The 17,374-nt window shown below is 38.6% G+C and overlaps 1 protein-coding gene across 1 annotated transcript in view; it reads right to left on the bottom strand.

Annotated features, from left to right (window-relative positions):
- CFAP44 (cilia and flagella associated protein 44) overlaps positions 1–17,374 on the bottom strand; it is a gene marked incomplete at its 5' end in the record, with an annotated part of 45,315 nt that overhangs the window by 8,014 nt on the left and 19,927 nt on the right. The window contains 12 exon segments of the mRNA XM_082042982.1: positions 637–826; positions 1,248–1,451; positions 6,426–6,603; positions 7,545–7,707; positions 8,115–8,328; positions 9,277–9,405; positions 9,702–9,864; positions 10,298–10,353; positions 12,252–12,522; positions 13,412–13,557; positions 14,024–14,239; positions 15,998–16,150. Of these exon segments, the coding sequence (XP_081899108.1) occupies positions 637–826; positions 1,248–1,451; positions 6,426–6,603; positions 7,545–7,707; positions 8,115–8,328; positions 9,277–9,405; positions 9,702–9,864; positions 10,298–10,353; positions 12,252–12,522; positions 13,412–13,557; positions 14,024–14,239; positions 15,998–16,150 (2,083 nt within the window).

Here is a 17,374-nt window from a genome sequence, read left to right as displayed (position 1 = left end):
CGAAGGCACAAAACTGTCACAAAAGCATCACTGTTGTTTGCACTTTTTACTAATCATGTCCCACTTGAAATCAAAAACCGAGGCAGGGAGAGCACAAGTATTTTAGCTCTGTGAGACTGCCTAGCCTTAACAGTTGAAAACTGAGTCACAAAGATAAATGAAATCCTTTCATAATATGTTTAGTCCTGTGACTAATAGACAATTGCAGATTAGGTCTGAGATCTCTCATTAGTCAATGGACAGATTAACGGAGAATGTCATGAATGTGGCAGACTAATCTCTTATCTATAGCTCCCATTGGTACAGCATAGGAAGTACCTATTTAAAGCTTTGCCTATTCTTCATGCTAATTATCAGTCCTCAATATTGACTTACAGGAAGTAAATTGCAGGACCTGTCATCAGACCAAATGTAATCACTTCAGAGACTGAATTACATCATTGTTTTCATTCAAGATGGCTGCCACAGAACATGGGCTGGTATACAAGTAAATCTGGGTAGGTCTGATCTATGTTCTTTTGAACTGAGTTCAGTGTTGCATGTACCCACGGCTCCAGCTAGACTGAGAGACATTTACTCGACCACATGGATGTATGTGTAACAAATCCATAAAACAAAAATAATGGTATCTCCAACCTCTTTCTACTTCTTTTTTTCCCATGTAGTCTATTTTCTTCTTCAGAACCTTGGTCAGAAAACTGGCAAACTCATTGTTTTCTCCAAGGGATGCTTGGAAGTTGGCAAAAAGAGCTTTCTCACATTCCTGAAGCTTCACAATCTCACACTTTCTTTCCTCCAGCTGTGCAAGGTAGCTGTTATATTCTGGCTAAACAAACAAAAAACCTACTTCAGTTAAAAAGTACAACCCACATCTGTGTACATATGATGTATCTGTGAAGACCTGGAAATGTAACGCTTGTCTTTCTCTCTTTAGACCTGTGCTTCGACCAAGCAAAACCTAGAAGCATGTTCTTAAATTTAAGCATATGATTTGTCACTTATTCAACATCATGAAGTACCTATTAAAATAAAACTGTTAAGATCACTAAAAGATTAACTACTGAAAGCTAAAAGTGGCCATCCTAGGTTGATCATCAAGACTTTCTTGCTTTTTAAAATTTAGCACTAGACACTGGATCAGTGCTAATATGAAGTAAAAAGATGCCTCTATTTACTTTGTGGCTTGCTTTTGTTTCAGGCCATGCATTACCGGTACTGGTAAATCCAGAGACACATGGCCTACTTACTCTCATGGCCTCCACCTCACAGGTGAGGGTGTTAACACGCTCCTGGAGAAGGTACTCATGTTTCTCAAGGTTCCTCAGGATAAGCAGCTCTTCATACCATGTGATGTAGCGCAGGTCAGCACTTTTCATCTGCACATCCAGCTTCAGTTTCTTGTGCCGCAGAAAGCGAAGTTCAGCATCAAAGTTGATCACCAGTGCATTGACCTGGAGCATATGAGTGTCAAGTGAGAAACAGGGAAAATATTAGGAGTAGAGATAAACTTGCGAAGTGAGAGAAACGAGCAGAGGGGAAAAATTCCCTCTGCCAAATCAACAATCCATTCATGCTGTTTACTATGGTTTACTGAAGCATTTGGAAAGACAAAGTTAGCCCTAAATGTGTCTTTGTTCTCAGCACAATAGTAGGAGAATTCACTGCGTCCTGCTCCACCCCAGAAATATTTTACTCTTCAGAGAATATAATACCTGCCAGCTCTTGCCTTAGACATTTACAGTTAAATCAGTACCAGCAGCTGCCAACATTAACTTATATAGATACGTGATGGTCACAGCAGCATTTGGATATTCTCTCAAAAACTTCACAAACATGAACACAAGGGTGTCTGTGTTGGGGTAGACCAAAGAATCAATGGCCAATAGCAGAAGTTAGAAAAAAGGTGGTAAGAAACAGAGCAAACAAGTCAACACTGGTACACCTCTAGCATGCTCCTCTCTGTATCCTCCTAAACTCTGACTTAAAGATACTCTGAGCTTGAAGTAGTATGTTTGTGCTCAACAGCTTTGAATGGATTTTTCTTCAAACTTTATCGAATTGTAGCTTCCCCCACATCCTAACACAGAGTTCCAAAGCTTAGTTATTGTTGGATAGGAGAACTATTTCCATTTGCATGATTCAAGCTTTCCACATGAGCATTTCATTTGATATCTTTCATCCTCCCTCATCCAGGACAAAGATGTTTTATCCATTTAGACATGCCTTTTAAAGAAGTTTTTCTATGACTAAGCATTTTGGTTACTCTCTTTTGTACCTTTTCTAATTCTACAAAATTGTTTTTGAGACCAAAGGGTCGGGACTACAGTTATTTAAGAGCTGAAAACATCATGAATCTACAAACTTGTAATGATGCTTCTTTTTTCCTCTTTGTCACTCTTCAAGTAATTTCTAACATTTTACTTGCCTTTTTTGGCCACTATGATCATAGTTTCACAGAACAATCAATAAGAAATCTAAGATCCGTTTTCCAAGTGATTATAGTCAGCACACAGTTCACAGTTAGGGATTGATACTGATTTACACTGTAAATTTGCACCTAAACTTTGGAAAGCAAGAGTAGCTGCAATCCTGAGACAAGAGGGCTTTTGGTTTTATTTCTGATGCTGTGGGATTGTTCAGTCTGACAAAGGTAACTTTTGACTTCCTACCTTTTTAATCAAGGTCTCCTGCAAGTATAGATTTTTTATCTTCTCCCTCTTTAAAATTTCCAGTTCCATTTCCGTTGGCTCTGCCTTCTCAGTCTCAAGAACCTTTTGCTCATCTATGACCACAGAAGATTCACTTCTCATTGGGTGTGAACCCCCAGCCTGTACCATGGTGTCACTCTCTTTAATGGAAGGAGGTCGAAGAACCTCATGCTCCAATGCACCAGAAGAGGGAGACCCTTTCGGTTCTTTCTGGAGCTTTGCCTTGGCCTCCTGCTCCTCTTTGAACCTCAGCAGGATGTCACTGTCATACTCAAATCTTTTTTCAGGAACCTCATCCGAGTGTAACTGAGGGATCAGGGGAAGAGGGAGACGTTCTGATAAATCCAAGGCTGCCTGTATGGATTTCAATTCTTGCACTAAACACTTGATTTCCTCAATAACAGAAACCTTGAGATCCCGCAAAGACATGATCTCTTTGTTCATATTCACTTTCTTCTTATGCATCTGCAAAGGAAAAACATCTTTAGTAGGATTCCCCAGGGATGCTTACATAGTATGCAGTCTTTCCCAACACAAGTAATGGTTAAGAAGCTTATCATACTGACTTTCCTTCTTTCCATACTAGCTTTCTTTTCTGTACCATCACCACACATTAGCCTTTTTAAACAGCTGTCTTTCAGTCTGTGGTTTTAAAATCTTTGGAACCACCTCTCTTCCTCCCCTTCACAGAAAATAGCAAAGGTGTAAGACGGGAAACAAGGCTTCCCATTCTCTCAGTTCCTGACTTGACTGTGAGTTTCCTCACATGACATGTTGAAGTAGCACAGAAAGCAGACAGAGGCTGTGAAAATAACCTGTGGGCTGTAGAGGATTCATCATTTGCGCTGTGTCTCAGTAAACACAGAAAGTATCTCAGCTTTGATATATGTCTCTTTTTTCAGGCATATAGTACAAAAAATACACTAACAAAAAGAAAATCAGATTTCTTTTAGTATTTTTTAAAACAAGATTCCATCCTTAAGACAAAAGAAACATACCTCAAAGGATGTTTACTGAACACTCTACCAAATGCACAGCTGTACAGAAATCCAGACTTTGACATAGTCATTGAAACAAAGCCATTATCTCACATAACCTCAAAGATACTGAAACAGTCCTCCATAAATGTAGGTTCTGGAAGGCAGATTAGATTCTTGTCTTTTGTATATGATGATGAAGCTGAAATCACAGCTACTGTAGGTCGTTAGAAGTTCTGAATTTTCTAAGTATAGTCAATAGTAATATTAAAAGCAAGAAAGTGACATTTTGCTAGATGTTTTTGCATTTCATAAAAGCCACTAGATGTCCAAAACAAATTCTCTCCAGACCTTCCAGCAATCCAGAGTCCTGAAGTCAACTCAGAAAACTTTGGCATCAGCTGAAAATTTTTTCTCCAGCTCAAGATGAATATCCACTAATCTGAAAAGTGACACTTATATCAGATGTCAGAGATGGGAATTAAACAGCCAAGTGCAGCAAAACTGATCTGTAACAACTTGTTTGCATTTTGCTTGGCCTGTAGGCAGACCTCAGTAATAACTCTATATTCAGAATTCAGTAATAATAATTCTATTAAACATCATAAGTTATCTGGATGATAGAGTAAAATGTACCCTCAGCGAGTCTGCTGATAATGTAAAACTGGAAGGACTGGCTGATACACCAGAGGGTTGTACTGCCATCCAGAGGAGGAGGCTGGAGAGATGGGCTGACAGAAAACCTCATGAAGTTCAACAAGTGGAAGTGCAAAGTCCTGCATCTGGGGAAGAACAACCCCATGCACCAGTACATGCTGGGGACTGACCAGCTGCAAAGCAATTTTGCAGAACAGAACCTGGGGGTCTTCACAGACACCAAGTAGACCATAAGCCAGCAATGTGCACTTGTGGCAAAGAGGGCCAAGATCATCCTGGACTGCATTAGGAAGTGTTGCCACAGGTCGAGAAAGGTGATTGCTCCTCAGCAGTGAAGAGGTCACATCTGGAGTGCTGTGTCTACTTCTGGGCTCCCCAGTAAAAGAGATGGCGCTACTGGAAACAGTCCAGTGAAGGGGCACTAAGATTATTAGGGGACTGGAGCATTGCTTTTATGATTAAAGGCCTGTGACTGTTCAGCCTGAAGAAGAGCAGGCTCAGGTGAAGATCTCATCAATGTATATAAATACCTGAAGGGAAGGTGCAAAGAGGATGGACCCAGGCTCTTCTCAGTGGTGCCCAGTGACTGGAAAGAGGAGACAGACACAAACTGAAACACAGGAAGTTCCCTCTGAACATCAGGAAACTTTTCTACTGTGAGAATTCTGAGCACTGGCATAGGTTGCCCAGTAAGGTTGTGGGGTCTCCATCCTTGGAGATATTAAGCCATCTGGACATGGCCCTGGGCAGCCTGATCTAGATGGACCTCCTTGAGCAGAGGGTTTGGACTAGATTACCATCAGAAGTGTCTTCCAACTTCAATCATTCTGTGATAAGGAGGTGCTGTATTAATTTACTTACATGAAATAAAAATCAAATGTGATCTAACATTAATATGTTAGGCAGAAACTTCTCTGATCATTATAAATGCAAGCAAGCCTATACATCAGCCACCTGAAGTAACTGGAATTCTACATCTGCATAAACCTGTAATTTAAAACAAGAATTGTTCCCTTTGTTTGTATTGGCTTGTCCTACAGAGTTAGGTTAATCACTGGGTATCTGGTAACATCAGCACTACAGCGAAGTACTGGGGTCCAAGCATGAGATTAAAATGATGCAACAAATCCCTTGAGACTGTAGCATTGCTTCTGTAATGCTTAGACCTTGCTATCAAAGTGACCCAGCCTAGAGGGTGGCTGAGATTAGGCAACTGGTTAATGAAGAAAAGACTAGAGAAGACTGAGAGTATAATTTACACATTGCCAGACAAAGATAAACCATGCAGTGAAAAGGCTTCTCTGTCAGTAAGCAGGGCAAGAAATAAGCCTACCAAAAAGCAGCTAAACAGTTCCAAGTTCAAGAGATATTTCTTCATTGTTCTTTTAGCTAAAAAAATGTGTCAATCTTTTGCAGCCCAGCCAAATAAAATGAAAAACAGTTTCTATTAGAAGAAGGATGGGGGGAAAGAAGTCACAAGGAAAGCAACAAAGATACTGCACAACAGTTGAGCTTCTTGTGCCTTTGTGGTTCAAAGACATGTAGTAGCTGTAGGAGTCATATCACAGAAAGGTGGCTCCAAAAAACCTGATTTCTCAGGAAGATTCCAAAGCTTAGTAACCAGAAGCAGTGGTTGCCAAAGTGCAAATATGGAGAGGCCACACTAGAAACATCCGTCCTTGCTCACACCTCTATTTTTGTAGGGGTTTTTCATGGTAGGGCTTATTTAGTTCAGTATTTTAAGAAAAGAACACCAGTTACTAGATGGTAAGACTTTCTGATTAATTCAAAAAGACAGAGGTTCCTGCTGAAGTACTAGAAAAGGTAAGTTCTCTTTCATGTTTAAAAAGATGCAGCTGAGAGTAATCCTGGATTGATTCAGATCTGAGTTTGGTGAAGCACTAACAGTTCACAAGAGAAAGGCTGATTTGTAACTAAAGCTGACCGAAGACAGTCTGTCCTTCAAGGCCTCTTCCCACATCTACTTTGATTTCCTTTAAAAAAAATCCTTCAGTGACTAATACACTATCCTCTCTCTCCCAAAAATGCGGAAATATACACATCTATAAATCAGTTTACATACCAGCTCCTCCAGAGATGCAAGCTGCATCACTCTCTTCTCAGTGGTCATACGGTTGTGTTCAGGTTCTCTGTAGTTAGCGGCAGTCTTCAGATTATAATATCCCATATTTTCTCGTGCTTCTCTGATTTCCTCAACGTCCTTGGGATTCTCGTAGTCGTCACTAGGTTTGCTCTTGTATCTGGTAGGTACAAAACAAAGCTGAACTTTAAGACAGAAGCATATAGATGAACAAACAGGGTCATTTAATTCCTCTCAATTTCTGCAGCAAGGCTCGGGAGGTAAGGTAGGGATCAAGAATCACACACCTCTTTCAGAAACCAATGACCACTATGAGAAGAATATCCGTGCATATCTGAATGAAAACCTCAGACTAATTTTTTTTCCCAAAACCTCTTACAACATAGTTCCGCCATGGGACAAGTTAAACCTCTACACTTGGACTGAGTTCTGGGTTTAGTAAGTACACGCTGCTCTCAGTCTTCAGGAGCTGTGTGTCAATGCTCCACCAGCCCACAGCACAGAATACCTGATCCTAGTCTATACTGTTAAACACTTAATAATCTTAAAAAACCTTGTACTCTGACTTTACATTGGGCCTATTTCCCAGCATTCATCTCTTCATGAAGAATTTCTGTATTTCCATGAGCATTCGAAGATGTCTTGTCCCACTTTCTTGCCTCTGAAGATAAAGACCAGCATGGAGTGTGAAGGCACATCACAAACGCTCACATAATGGCCATGATGTTAGCACAACTGACCCAATCCAGCTGTTACAGCATCTCTCTATGTGGTGCTGATAGGGTTAACTGAGAGTTGACTCTAAGAGTCTAGGTGTCCCTCAGTCATGATAGATTTAGACACATTTTCACTCCCTATCCGAAGACGCAGCTACCTAGCCAAATCCAAGTTTAATAATATAGAAGAACCATAGAAACTAACTGAAATATTTTAATGCTTTCTTGAGACTCAGAGATACATGAAAACACATCTATTTTAATTACAACCATTAAGAATATAAAAAACTAGGCAGAGAGATTGTAGTAACAAGTGACAGCTAATTAGCACTACGTGACCTTAGACAAGAAGCAGACCTAAAAGGATACAGAGTCCAAGACTCACAATTCATCCCACTCTGCCTTTCTCTTCATGATCTTAGCTTTCACCTTGTCAGATTTCTCAACAATTCTTCTGATTTGCTCACGTTTGCTTTCTATATAACGTGTGGTCGGCTTTCGGATCTCTGTCTTCGGCTTTTCAGCCTCACCCTTGAAAACTGTGGCATCTGCATCAAAAAATAACTATGTGAAGATGTAAATACCATGCAGCACAGCGCAGTCCCAATTACTGGAAACAACCTGGGATGGCTCCTTTAGAGCCAGTATCAATCAATATAGTTCCACTGCAGTGGGTGTTCTGAACATATTCAGGTTCTTTGACTTGACTCTTGGACACATTCTGCCCACAGGGTTGACAGACAGTTGCTGACATTGATATAAACATGGAAAACTATGCATGTGTGTTACTACGTATGTAGGTACTAAAAAAACCCATACCACAGTTATATTTCTTTGCCTGTACCTAAAGAAATAATAATTTCTTTAGCTTGGACCCAGGAAAACAAACTGAGATGAAAGACAGAAACCATATTACTGAAAAGATTGAAATAATCATCATTAGCCATATGCGTACGCTTTGTCTCTCTAACAATCTTCTTTTCTTCTGCTTGTCTCCATCCCTTTTTAAGTACTGTCCTCTTCCATGATGGACGTTCCATATCTTGGTAGTATTTGTCAGACATTGCCAGAATTCTGTAGGTGGAAATTTGATGATTGCTTTGAATAGCATGAACAACAACAGTGTCAAATTCCAATGAGTCCCGAAACCTGAAAAGCCAAAGAAAAAACTGTCATGTGTCAATAGGCATGACCTACCATTTTTCCTTGACCAAAAGGACAGGAATAACGTAGTTTACTTACTGCACATACAATCATTGCATGCAAATTCACAAGTCAGTAAAGCAATAGCACAATGACATCTGACACTATCTATGGACTGTTATCTAATCTATGAATGAAGATGCTCAAGAATAAACATAATAACACCTCTCTCAGTATTGAAACTTACACCATATTCTTCATGAGAATATCTTCCATCTTCCACTAAGGACTGATTAAAATATGTTCATTAAAGTATTTTTCCCAATGACACGCTGTATGCCTCAGGTGTTTTTGTTATTATGTATTATTTTGATTGTGTATTTATTTTTAGGAATTAATATTTTGCTATATACTTAGTTTTTAGAAAACCAACCCAAAATGCACCTCATGCTCAAACTGGTGTTGTTGAGAAAATTCATAAGTTCATTTCATACCTTCAAACCATATAGGGAACATTGTGTTAGCAATGACACTAAAATATCTGATGAACATGCAACAGAGGTTCATTTCATAGGTTGCTCTTCACAGTTCCAATAAGAGCTCTCAATTCTTACTGAACCTACTGGCAAAAAGCCAAGGATACTTAGTCTCAAAAAAACCCCAAGTTTCCTCCACACAGAAGTGAATCAGAATGACATTACTTCTTTGATTTGCATATTTTAATTTTTACCAAAGATTCAAAAGAAGTACACCTAAACATCAATGTATACTCTTGTGTATTTTCCCAGTAAAATAAGAACAGAAGAAATACTGATTATATGAGGGGAAAAAACAAAACAAAACAAACAAACAAAAAACCACAAACAAACCAAAAAAACACCCAACCACATTCTTTTCTTTGTGGAAGGTACAACTTCGTAAACAATAAGGCACATGGAAGGTCAGAGGGAGAAGTAGAAGAAAAGTGGTACTTACCGATTCCGTAGTTTCTGCAGTCCAGTCGAGTATTTTTCATGCTCCCAAGCCAGCTCTTTTTGCACTAACTGGATTCTCTGTGCTGTCTGCCTATCCAGCTCCTCAAAGAACCTATGGTCTATCTCAAACTGCTGCAGAAAGACAGAAAACCCAGCATCACATTAGCTTGGCTACTAGATTTTGGTGCCAGAGTTCCATGCACATCTACACAATTCTTTATTTCAGCAGCTATTCAGATCTCCACAGAGAACCACATTTTTCTCACATGCTTCTTAAATTGCATAAATAATCAGCTGTGACTCAGAAGTCCCAGAACTAGCTTGATCCACTGAGCTGGACATCTTTGGCCTCAACATGCCAAGTAGCAACATTTTAGAAAAAGGTGCCTCTAAAGGTAAATGATCCTTATAAAAAACACAGGTACCTCTCTGTGCAGCTGCATGTGCTTGGGCAACTCCTGATTCTTTTGAAGAAGAAGAAGAAACTTTTGCCTCAGTGCGTTTAACTCCTCTCTTTTCTTTCTTTTTTTTTCTTCAGCTTCCTTCATTATCCGTTCATGCTCCTTTTTCTGTTTGACTTCCTCAATGCTGAAAATACATGAAAAAGGAAATGGTATTAGCTCAATGGAAGAAAAGCAAGGTTACAGTTTACATAAACTTTTATTAATAGATTTTCTTGACAGCTTTAAACTCCCAGTGAACTCAATGGCTCTGAACATAACTTAGAAATATTCTCTATTTGTACAATCTTATTATCATGGGGTTTTGACCTTGACCTCGTGTTGTCTCTGTAGTTGGATGTTAGCTAAGTCTTGGAGCACCATATTTGAGTTGCTACCATAGGAAAGTACATGAAATGGAGGGAACGGCTGAAAAAAGTTTATGTGTAACAAGGAAATTACCCAAATTCAGGGTGATCAACTTCTCCTTGCTCTTAGGAGGCAAAAAGAAATTTGTGGTCTGAAGAAAAGAGCTACCAACACTTGAAAATCTCTTTCATCATTATCCAAGCATGTCTTACTTGTCAGCATTGGGATCCTCAATGTCCTCAGCAGCCTTTTCCTTCTCAAGACCACTCTGGAATAAAAATATTGTCTTGCCTTTAAACAAGCAATAATAGTTTCAACCAACAATATAGCTTTTACAAACATTAGGACATAGCTCCCATTGCTTCTCACAAAACCAAAAGAAACCTTCATAATCAATATTGCTATACAGGCCCTAAATACCAGGTTTTAATGTTTCAAGAAAGAAAAAAGTTGGTTTACAGAGAAAACGAATCCTATATCCTCCCAATCAACGTTAACCATTACACCACTGCTTGTCCTAATTTCGCTCTGTCCCAAACCCAATTCTCTTGTCTCCCCTCACTGCCAGGTTGACAAGAGACAACATATCCTGGGCTAATTCCAAGTTACATGTGTAATTCATCTAGTTTGCTTCTGCTGACTGCATAATGGGTTCACAATTATTAGCTGTGAAATCACTGATGGATGGACACTGCAGTCACACAGGCCTCATTTCCCTAGGCAGTCATGCTCTAAAAAAAGAGGGGGGCCTATCACCTTACAGCGAATACAGTTGTACTAAATTGATCTGTAATTTAACTCAATTAGTTTCAGAGGATTTGTATTTGATTCTCTAGGAATCCCATTAAGTTTAATGAAGATGGAATTTTTAAAATCTTCCACATGACTTAAAACTAGAATAGATACTTAATGAAGATAGACTTTGATAAGGGAAAAACTCTATTAGGATGGTCATTAAGCAGTATTGCTAGCCTGAACAATAGAAATGGACCATAAAGATCTTTACATAGACCTACTTACATACTCAAAATTATAAAACTTTATATGTATACTTTGTATATTAATCACTACTTGTAATATTGGAGCTGGCAAGGCTCTGATATCTCAGTTTCCAATCATTCACATAGTTTAAGAAAATAATTTTGTGCCTGTTCTAAGTGCTATATATTCTTGTGATAGTGGTAAAGAATTCCAACTAGTTGTGAACAATTTAACTAAATGACCCAAATCATAATTTCCTCCCCCTCCCTTGTCAAGCATCTTTCAAAATGTAGTTACCAACTAATATTTAGAAGTTAAATTTGTTTTATATTAACACTTTCAAGACTTTTAAACTGTACTGAACATGTATCTACTCCAAAATTCATTGTGCATGATAGCACTTCTTTACTCAACAGGTGTCACTGCTTCTTTGAAGTTATGTTTGTTTCATTCAGGCACTCAAGAGATTTTTAAACTGTGTTTAATTTTGATCAAGTCAATGAATTCTGAACATTTTTAGTGGGGGACTTGACACCTCTCTCTTCTTGTGTATTATCAGTAGAACTGTTATCCAGTTCCAGTGTCATCTGTTCAAACATGCTAAAGGTGATGAGCTCTGCAGTGATTACATGACACCTGTAAAATCTTTACTGCTAATGCCGTCCAAGAGTGAAAGAGCAACAGGATCAGCATCATTCTGTGCTCTTTTGCAAATTTTTTAAAAAGTCAACTTGTGAATTGTATATGAATGATACTAGATGCACTGAGAAACTATACATTTTACATTATCTAGCATTATTTCTAGAATCCACATCCAGAGTAGAATCATACTTTACTGGAATTAAATCCAAGACAGGTAATTAAGTATGACAAATCCTTGTGGTTCTTTCATTCTAGGAATGTGCATGATTACACCCTTGAGTGGGAAAAAACTAGCAGATTATTACATATGAACAACACATAATATGCTTATTTGGAGAAAGGCACAAAACATTGAGAAGGAAAAATGCAGTCACAGCACCTGTTAGGGAAGATTTCACAAGAGCTCTTCTTCCAAATTCTTTGAGAAACCTCAGCTTTTGCTATGAGAGATCTATGATGCCCAATATTTGAACGGGATTTTGCCCACCTGCAGTAGTTTCATTGTAAATAGGCCTAATTCAGTGAAAGATGGTAGCAACTTACCCTAGGAGAGGGGATTTTGGCCTTTAGCTCTTTGTGAACATCCTCTGGAGACAAGATGTCGAAAGTAAAAATGTTTCCATCTCCACCACAGGTAATCAGAAACCTATCATCATAACTAGAACAGATCCCCTGGATCTGGCCATAATCATTATCATGTATATTGAAGGACCAGTATTCCTTCAGGGTATCCACTGAGATCTCTTTTTCTTGGAGAGGATAAACACGCAGTGCACCATTCTGCATCCCACAGAACATCAGTAGTCTGCTGGTGCTGTCAAGCAACAAGAAAGAGTAGTAACAGGTACTTGTAACGAGTAAGGCCACAGCTCAAAATGTGATACTTCTTTAGAAGAGCTAATATCTGAATAAAGGTAGCCTTGACAAGTTTGTAAGATGGGAGTGAAGTATTTGAACCATTTAAAGTATGTGTGATACTACTAACAACTTTTTTCCAGCTAACTGGCTGCTCAGGAATGTTCCGCCACTTGCTGGGTATCATGGAACGAGTCTCAGCCCTGAGTTGTGCAGGGTAGCGAATACCAAGCTCAAACGTAGAAAAACAGCTTTCCCTCCCTGCTCTCCGTCTGGTACAGATGGTGGTGAATGCAGCCAGCTGTAGACTAAAGCCTGAACTAAATCTGCTTCTTTAGATGCAGATCGTGCCTAGCCTTACGGGGAACCTGATTTTGGGAGTCTGAAAATAGTTTACCCTTTTCATTGTACAGTTCACAGAATGTCCTGTATTCTTTGCACAAGAGGGATGGACTGAGCCCTCCATGTTCTCCTTGAGGGCTAACTGTGGCCTCTCTTTGCTAACTACCAAGAAGAACTGCTGTTCTGATGATCACAGTTTGCAGAGACTTCTAATGAGTCTCCTGGAGATCTACCATCTAGAATGTTTGAGTCCGAATCAGTACTTAATTAGAAATCAGACATTTTCATATTTGAAGGGCTTTTACAATTATTCTGTCAGACACAGTACCCAACTGTGTCTATTGGGAATTTTAAGTGAAACTCAGTGCCAGGAGAAACAGAAAGAGTTCCTGTATATCACAGCTGACCCACAACTAAAAGGGACAAAGCAGTGTACCCCCCTCCCTTCCAAGTTCAATTTCGTCATGCTTTATCATGAAGCTAACTCTTACACTACAACGCTTTACCAGAAGGAGATTCGGTGGATGGGATTGTTGTCTGTGCCCTCAATAGGAATCACTTCAAAGGGTTCATCTTGCCTGTTTTCAGGGTCTTCTTGGGGATCATTTGAGGAGAATTCGCAATGATAGAGGAACCCTGAATCATACCCACCCTGAAGAGGAGAAGAACAGGAAAGAAATGGTAACAAAAGAACACTGAAGCAGCTGGCCAGGTAAATTAAATTTTCAGAATTATTCTTCCTTTATTAAGGATCTATTATAGGTTAGAAAATGTCACTTCCAAACATCTAGAGATCCTATTTACCCACAGAGAAAAATCTATCTTAATCACTGGCACTACAAGCCATTGTACCAATACATTAAGATTCTATTTTCTGCTTGTGAGGGAACAGCTTATCCTTTGTGCCCATTCGGGCATCACCAAGAAGTGTACCTATTGGAAATTTACTGAACCATCTGAATTGGAGTGACACTACTGATTTATTTCACAATTATGAAGGGGATTCCATGTCCTAGAGATAACATGTATCAAATCATCAGTTTTCAAAGGCACCCAGATGTGAAGGGAAGGTTGCCACATCTTGCAATCTCATCAACATGAAATAAAAATTGATTTACCAAGGAAAGCCAAAATTTTCCTGGTGCTGAATAAAACCCACAGAGGATGGGACTGGGCTCCTCTGGTATGTAGAGAGGTGGCAATGGCTCTTCTTCAGGCTCCTCTTCAGGTTCTTCTATCTCCTTTCCCATTGCCTGTTGCTGCATTATCCATTGAAGCTTTGCTTTCTCCTTCTCCTGCTTTTTTTTCTCTCTCAGTGCAATCTCTTCTTCCAGCTATTACAACAAGAAGAGAAACATGGAGACATGAAACCACTCCACACATTACTGACTGAAAGAGTCTCATAAATGAAATTCAAGGTAGTCCTGGCATTATATATACAGAGTATCCTTCAATTAAGCAGAGATCAAAGAAACTTCATGGGAGTCTCCAGTGGAAATGCCCTCATTTCTCTCCTCCAAAGTACTTTAACTCATGGTTCTTTGAAACAGAAACCATTCTGCATTAGAAGCAGACTTCAGCATTTCCTCAGAGAGATTATTCCCAAAATTAACCACTATTAGCATACTAGTACTGCAGAATTCCTAAACCCTGTGCTCTGCCTGCCGAAGAGAAAGAAAAGCACTGGAAAACTGAACTCAGATTCCTGAGTTATACTGCAACATTGATGTAGAGTAAAAAGAGAAGCTGTAATGGACTTTACCTCTTCTGAACAACAAAGGGAAGACATTTGTAGATTTAGAAAACCTTTAAAATCCCCTTTCCAATCAAGTCTATTTTAGCATAAATGAGTATCAAAAATTCTCTAAAACAGGATCTTCCTAAGAAGATATTAGACAGCAAATCATAGAGACAGGTCTGGAGAAGATCTCAAAAGAGCATTCTTTTGCCTAAAAGCAGAATCAGCTAAACCTTACACACTATTGGCTGATGTTTGTCTGACCTACCCTTTAAAATCTGCTATGGGGACTCTGCAGCCTATGCAAAATATTTCAGTGCTTCATCACCCTTACTGTTAGAAATCTTTCCTTACATCTTATCTAAAACATCCTTGTTGCAAATTATTAATTATTGGTCTACTCCTAAAGGAAAAATATAGCAATTAATATTTTTGCTCTCTGTAGAATACTTTTTTATTTTTAAAGATTGATAGTGTCTCCCAACAATATTCTTCTCTTTTGACAAAAAAAAAAAGAAAAACAAAATCCACACACATTCTCTCAATCTTTCTTTATATATGTATGCTAGCTTTGTGATCATTCCTGTGGTTCTTCCTGTGAGAAAACCACCAAGAAATCTTTCTCCTGAATGCTGACTTCCTCCTAATTTTACCAAGAAATGAGGCTTTGCCTGACATTCAATAACGCACCACTCAGAAGACAGGAGCAGTTAATAGACAAAGCAGAGAAATCACAGCTTAAGAATAGAATCAGAGAGGCTGTCAGATTGTGGCAGATTGAACATGGGACCGATAGTCTGCTCACTGGAGCTCTGCTCCTGAGCCTCACATCAGCTTGCTTTTTAATTTCACAAAATTAACAGTAGCCGAGAGCTGGCATAACTCATTTCCCCTGGCCCCAAATATCTTAGAAAATGCTAGTTCTCATTCAAAAATAAATACCATGTCTTCTAAGTTGTTACAACATTAAAAAAATCAGAAATATATTACTGACAAAAAAAAAAAGATCTTTCATGTTTACCTCAAAGTGGTCAAATAGGTGTATTATGACTGTTCAAAGGGATTTCTTACAGGGCTAACATCAACCACAAGAAACATGCTTTTTCTGAAAATTACCAAAATGAAAATATTTGAAGAACTAACATGCTATACTACCTTTCCCTTTCACTAAAGCTATCTTTTAAATCTAATCAAAATGTTGAAATTCAGACGCAAATATATTCTACCCGGCCTTCCCCTTCAAGAAGCTTAGCAAAATTCCTATGATGCAATATAGGGACTAGAAACCTTTTTGGGTAGTTTTGTCCTCTGGCACATGAAAAACATGAAGTTCCTCCACAGGAGAGTTCTTTACCTTGATTCGGGATTTAATACTATAGAAATGGAAGTACTGCGCTGGCAGGTTTTTTATGTGGTAGGTGGATGATGTATCGTGTTCCTCAGGGATAGGGGCAGGAACCTGGAGAACAAAGCCATTCTCACAAAGGATGAGCAACATGCTGTTTGCCTGTACAAAAACAAAAAAATACAAGTACAGGGCTGATGTATACATGGAATTGAGAGAAGTGGGAAAGAGTTAGGCAGAAGAACCACAGGCCAAACTCCAGCCAGGAAGCATTAACTCTAACTGTGCTCTTATTTAAATGGACACTTTTAAATGGACATCAGAAATCAGCAAGTTTATTTTATATTGTGTATCCAAAGCTAAGGAGCTGAAGAAATCCTTGCCATATTCAAAACAGATATTCTGACAGTGTCTAGCTTGGAAGCAGCATGATGATATTTTGGGAGTTTTGTTAAATTAAAGGATCGACCTGACCCAAAAGTTAGGAGCTGAGGTTTACTTTTCATAATTTCTTGAAAGTTTGTATGTTTTTATACTAATAAATCCCTTGTATCCTCAAGATTGGACTTGGAATCTTGCCAAATGCTGTTCAACTTAGAGTTTGGTCTGCTGCTACCTGCCAGCTCTTTAAAAATGTAAAGTTGGGAAGAACAGGTGAGGTAAAGGTAATAATTATTTAGTGTTTTGAGATTTGAAAAGGCAAATTTTTATTTAGTTTCAATTTTTCAAGTGATCTGGGGAATAGAGAGAGGCTTATTTTATCTGATGCACCACTAAAAATGCGCAAAGGGACCATATTAGAGTTGCTATGGAAACCTTAACTAGAAATGATATGGTTCTTATGTCTCTAAAACCTCAACCTTACAAATACATTCATTAAATGGATAGTATTTAATGACCAAGGTATTTATTCTAAAGAGAAAAAAAGTAGCATAACACTTGGATGTTTGTACTGTGTTTAGTAAGTGTTCATATCTAGCAGTGGAGACCTCATAGCAGTAGATAAAATTACTCAGAGGGAACTTAACATATCAAAGATAGGATGGGTGCTTTTTTAGTAAGTAGGACTACCTTGTCCTCAAGGAAATAACTCAAAATGCAACTCTCAGATCAAAATCTGTCATTTCTGCAGTAAGATAAAGTTCATACCAGCAAGAGTTATTTTGCCAACGCAGTTTTTATCAGTTCCCATGAATAAGCAATAATAGCTACACTTTGCCACTGTACACTAGTATAACATATCTTGCTGGCCACTTTGTCAGCATCAAAATATAATGAACAATTTCCCTTCTAAATGAGAATACTGGACCAATTAAAATTTCAGATTTTACTCTAACCTTATAAAACTTCTGAAATATTAGCAAGAATCTATCTGAATATGCCACT

The sequence above is a fragment of the Streptopelia decaocto genome (assembly GCF_964273445.1).
Source record: "Streptopelia decaocto genome assembly, chromosome: 1".
NCBI classification, from domain to species: domain Eukaryota; kingdom Metazoa; phylum Chordata; class Aves; order Columbiformes; family Columbidae; genus Streptopelia; species Streptopelia decaocto.
The sequence above is the reverse complement of the archived record's forward strand: the minus strand, read 5'-3'. Positions and strand labels throughout refer to the sequence as shown.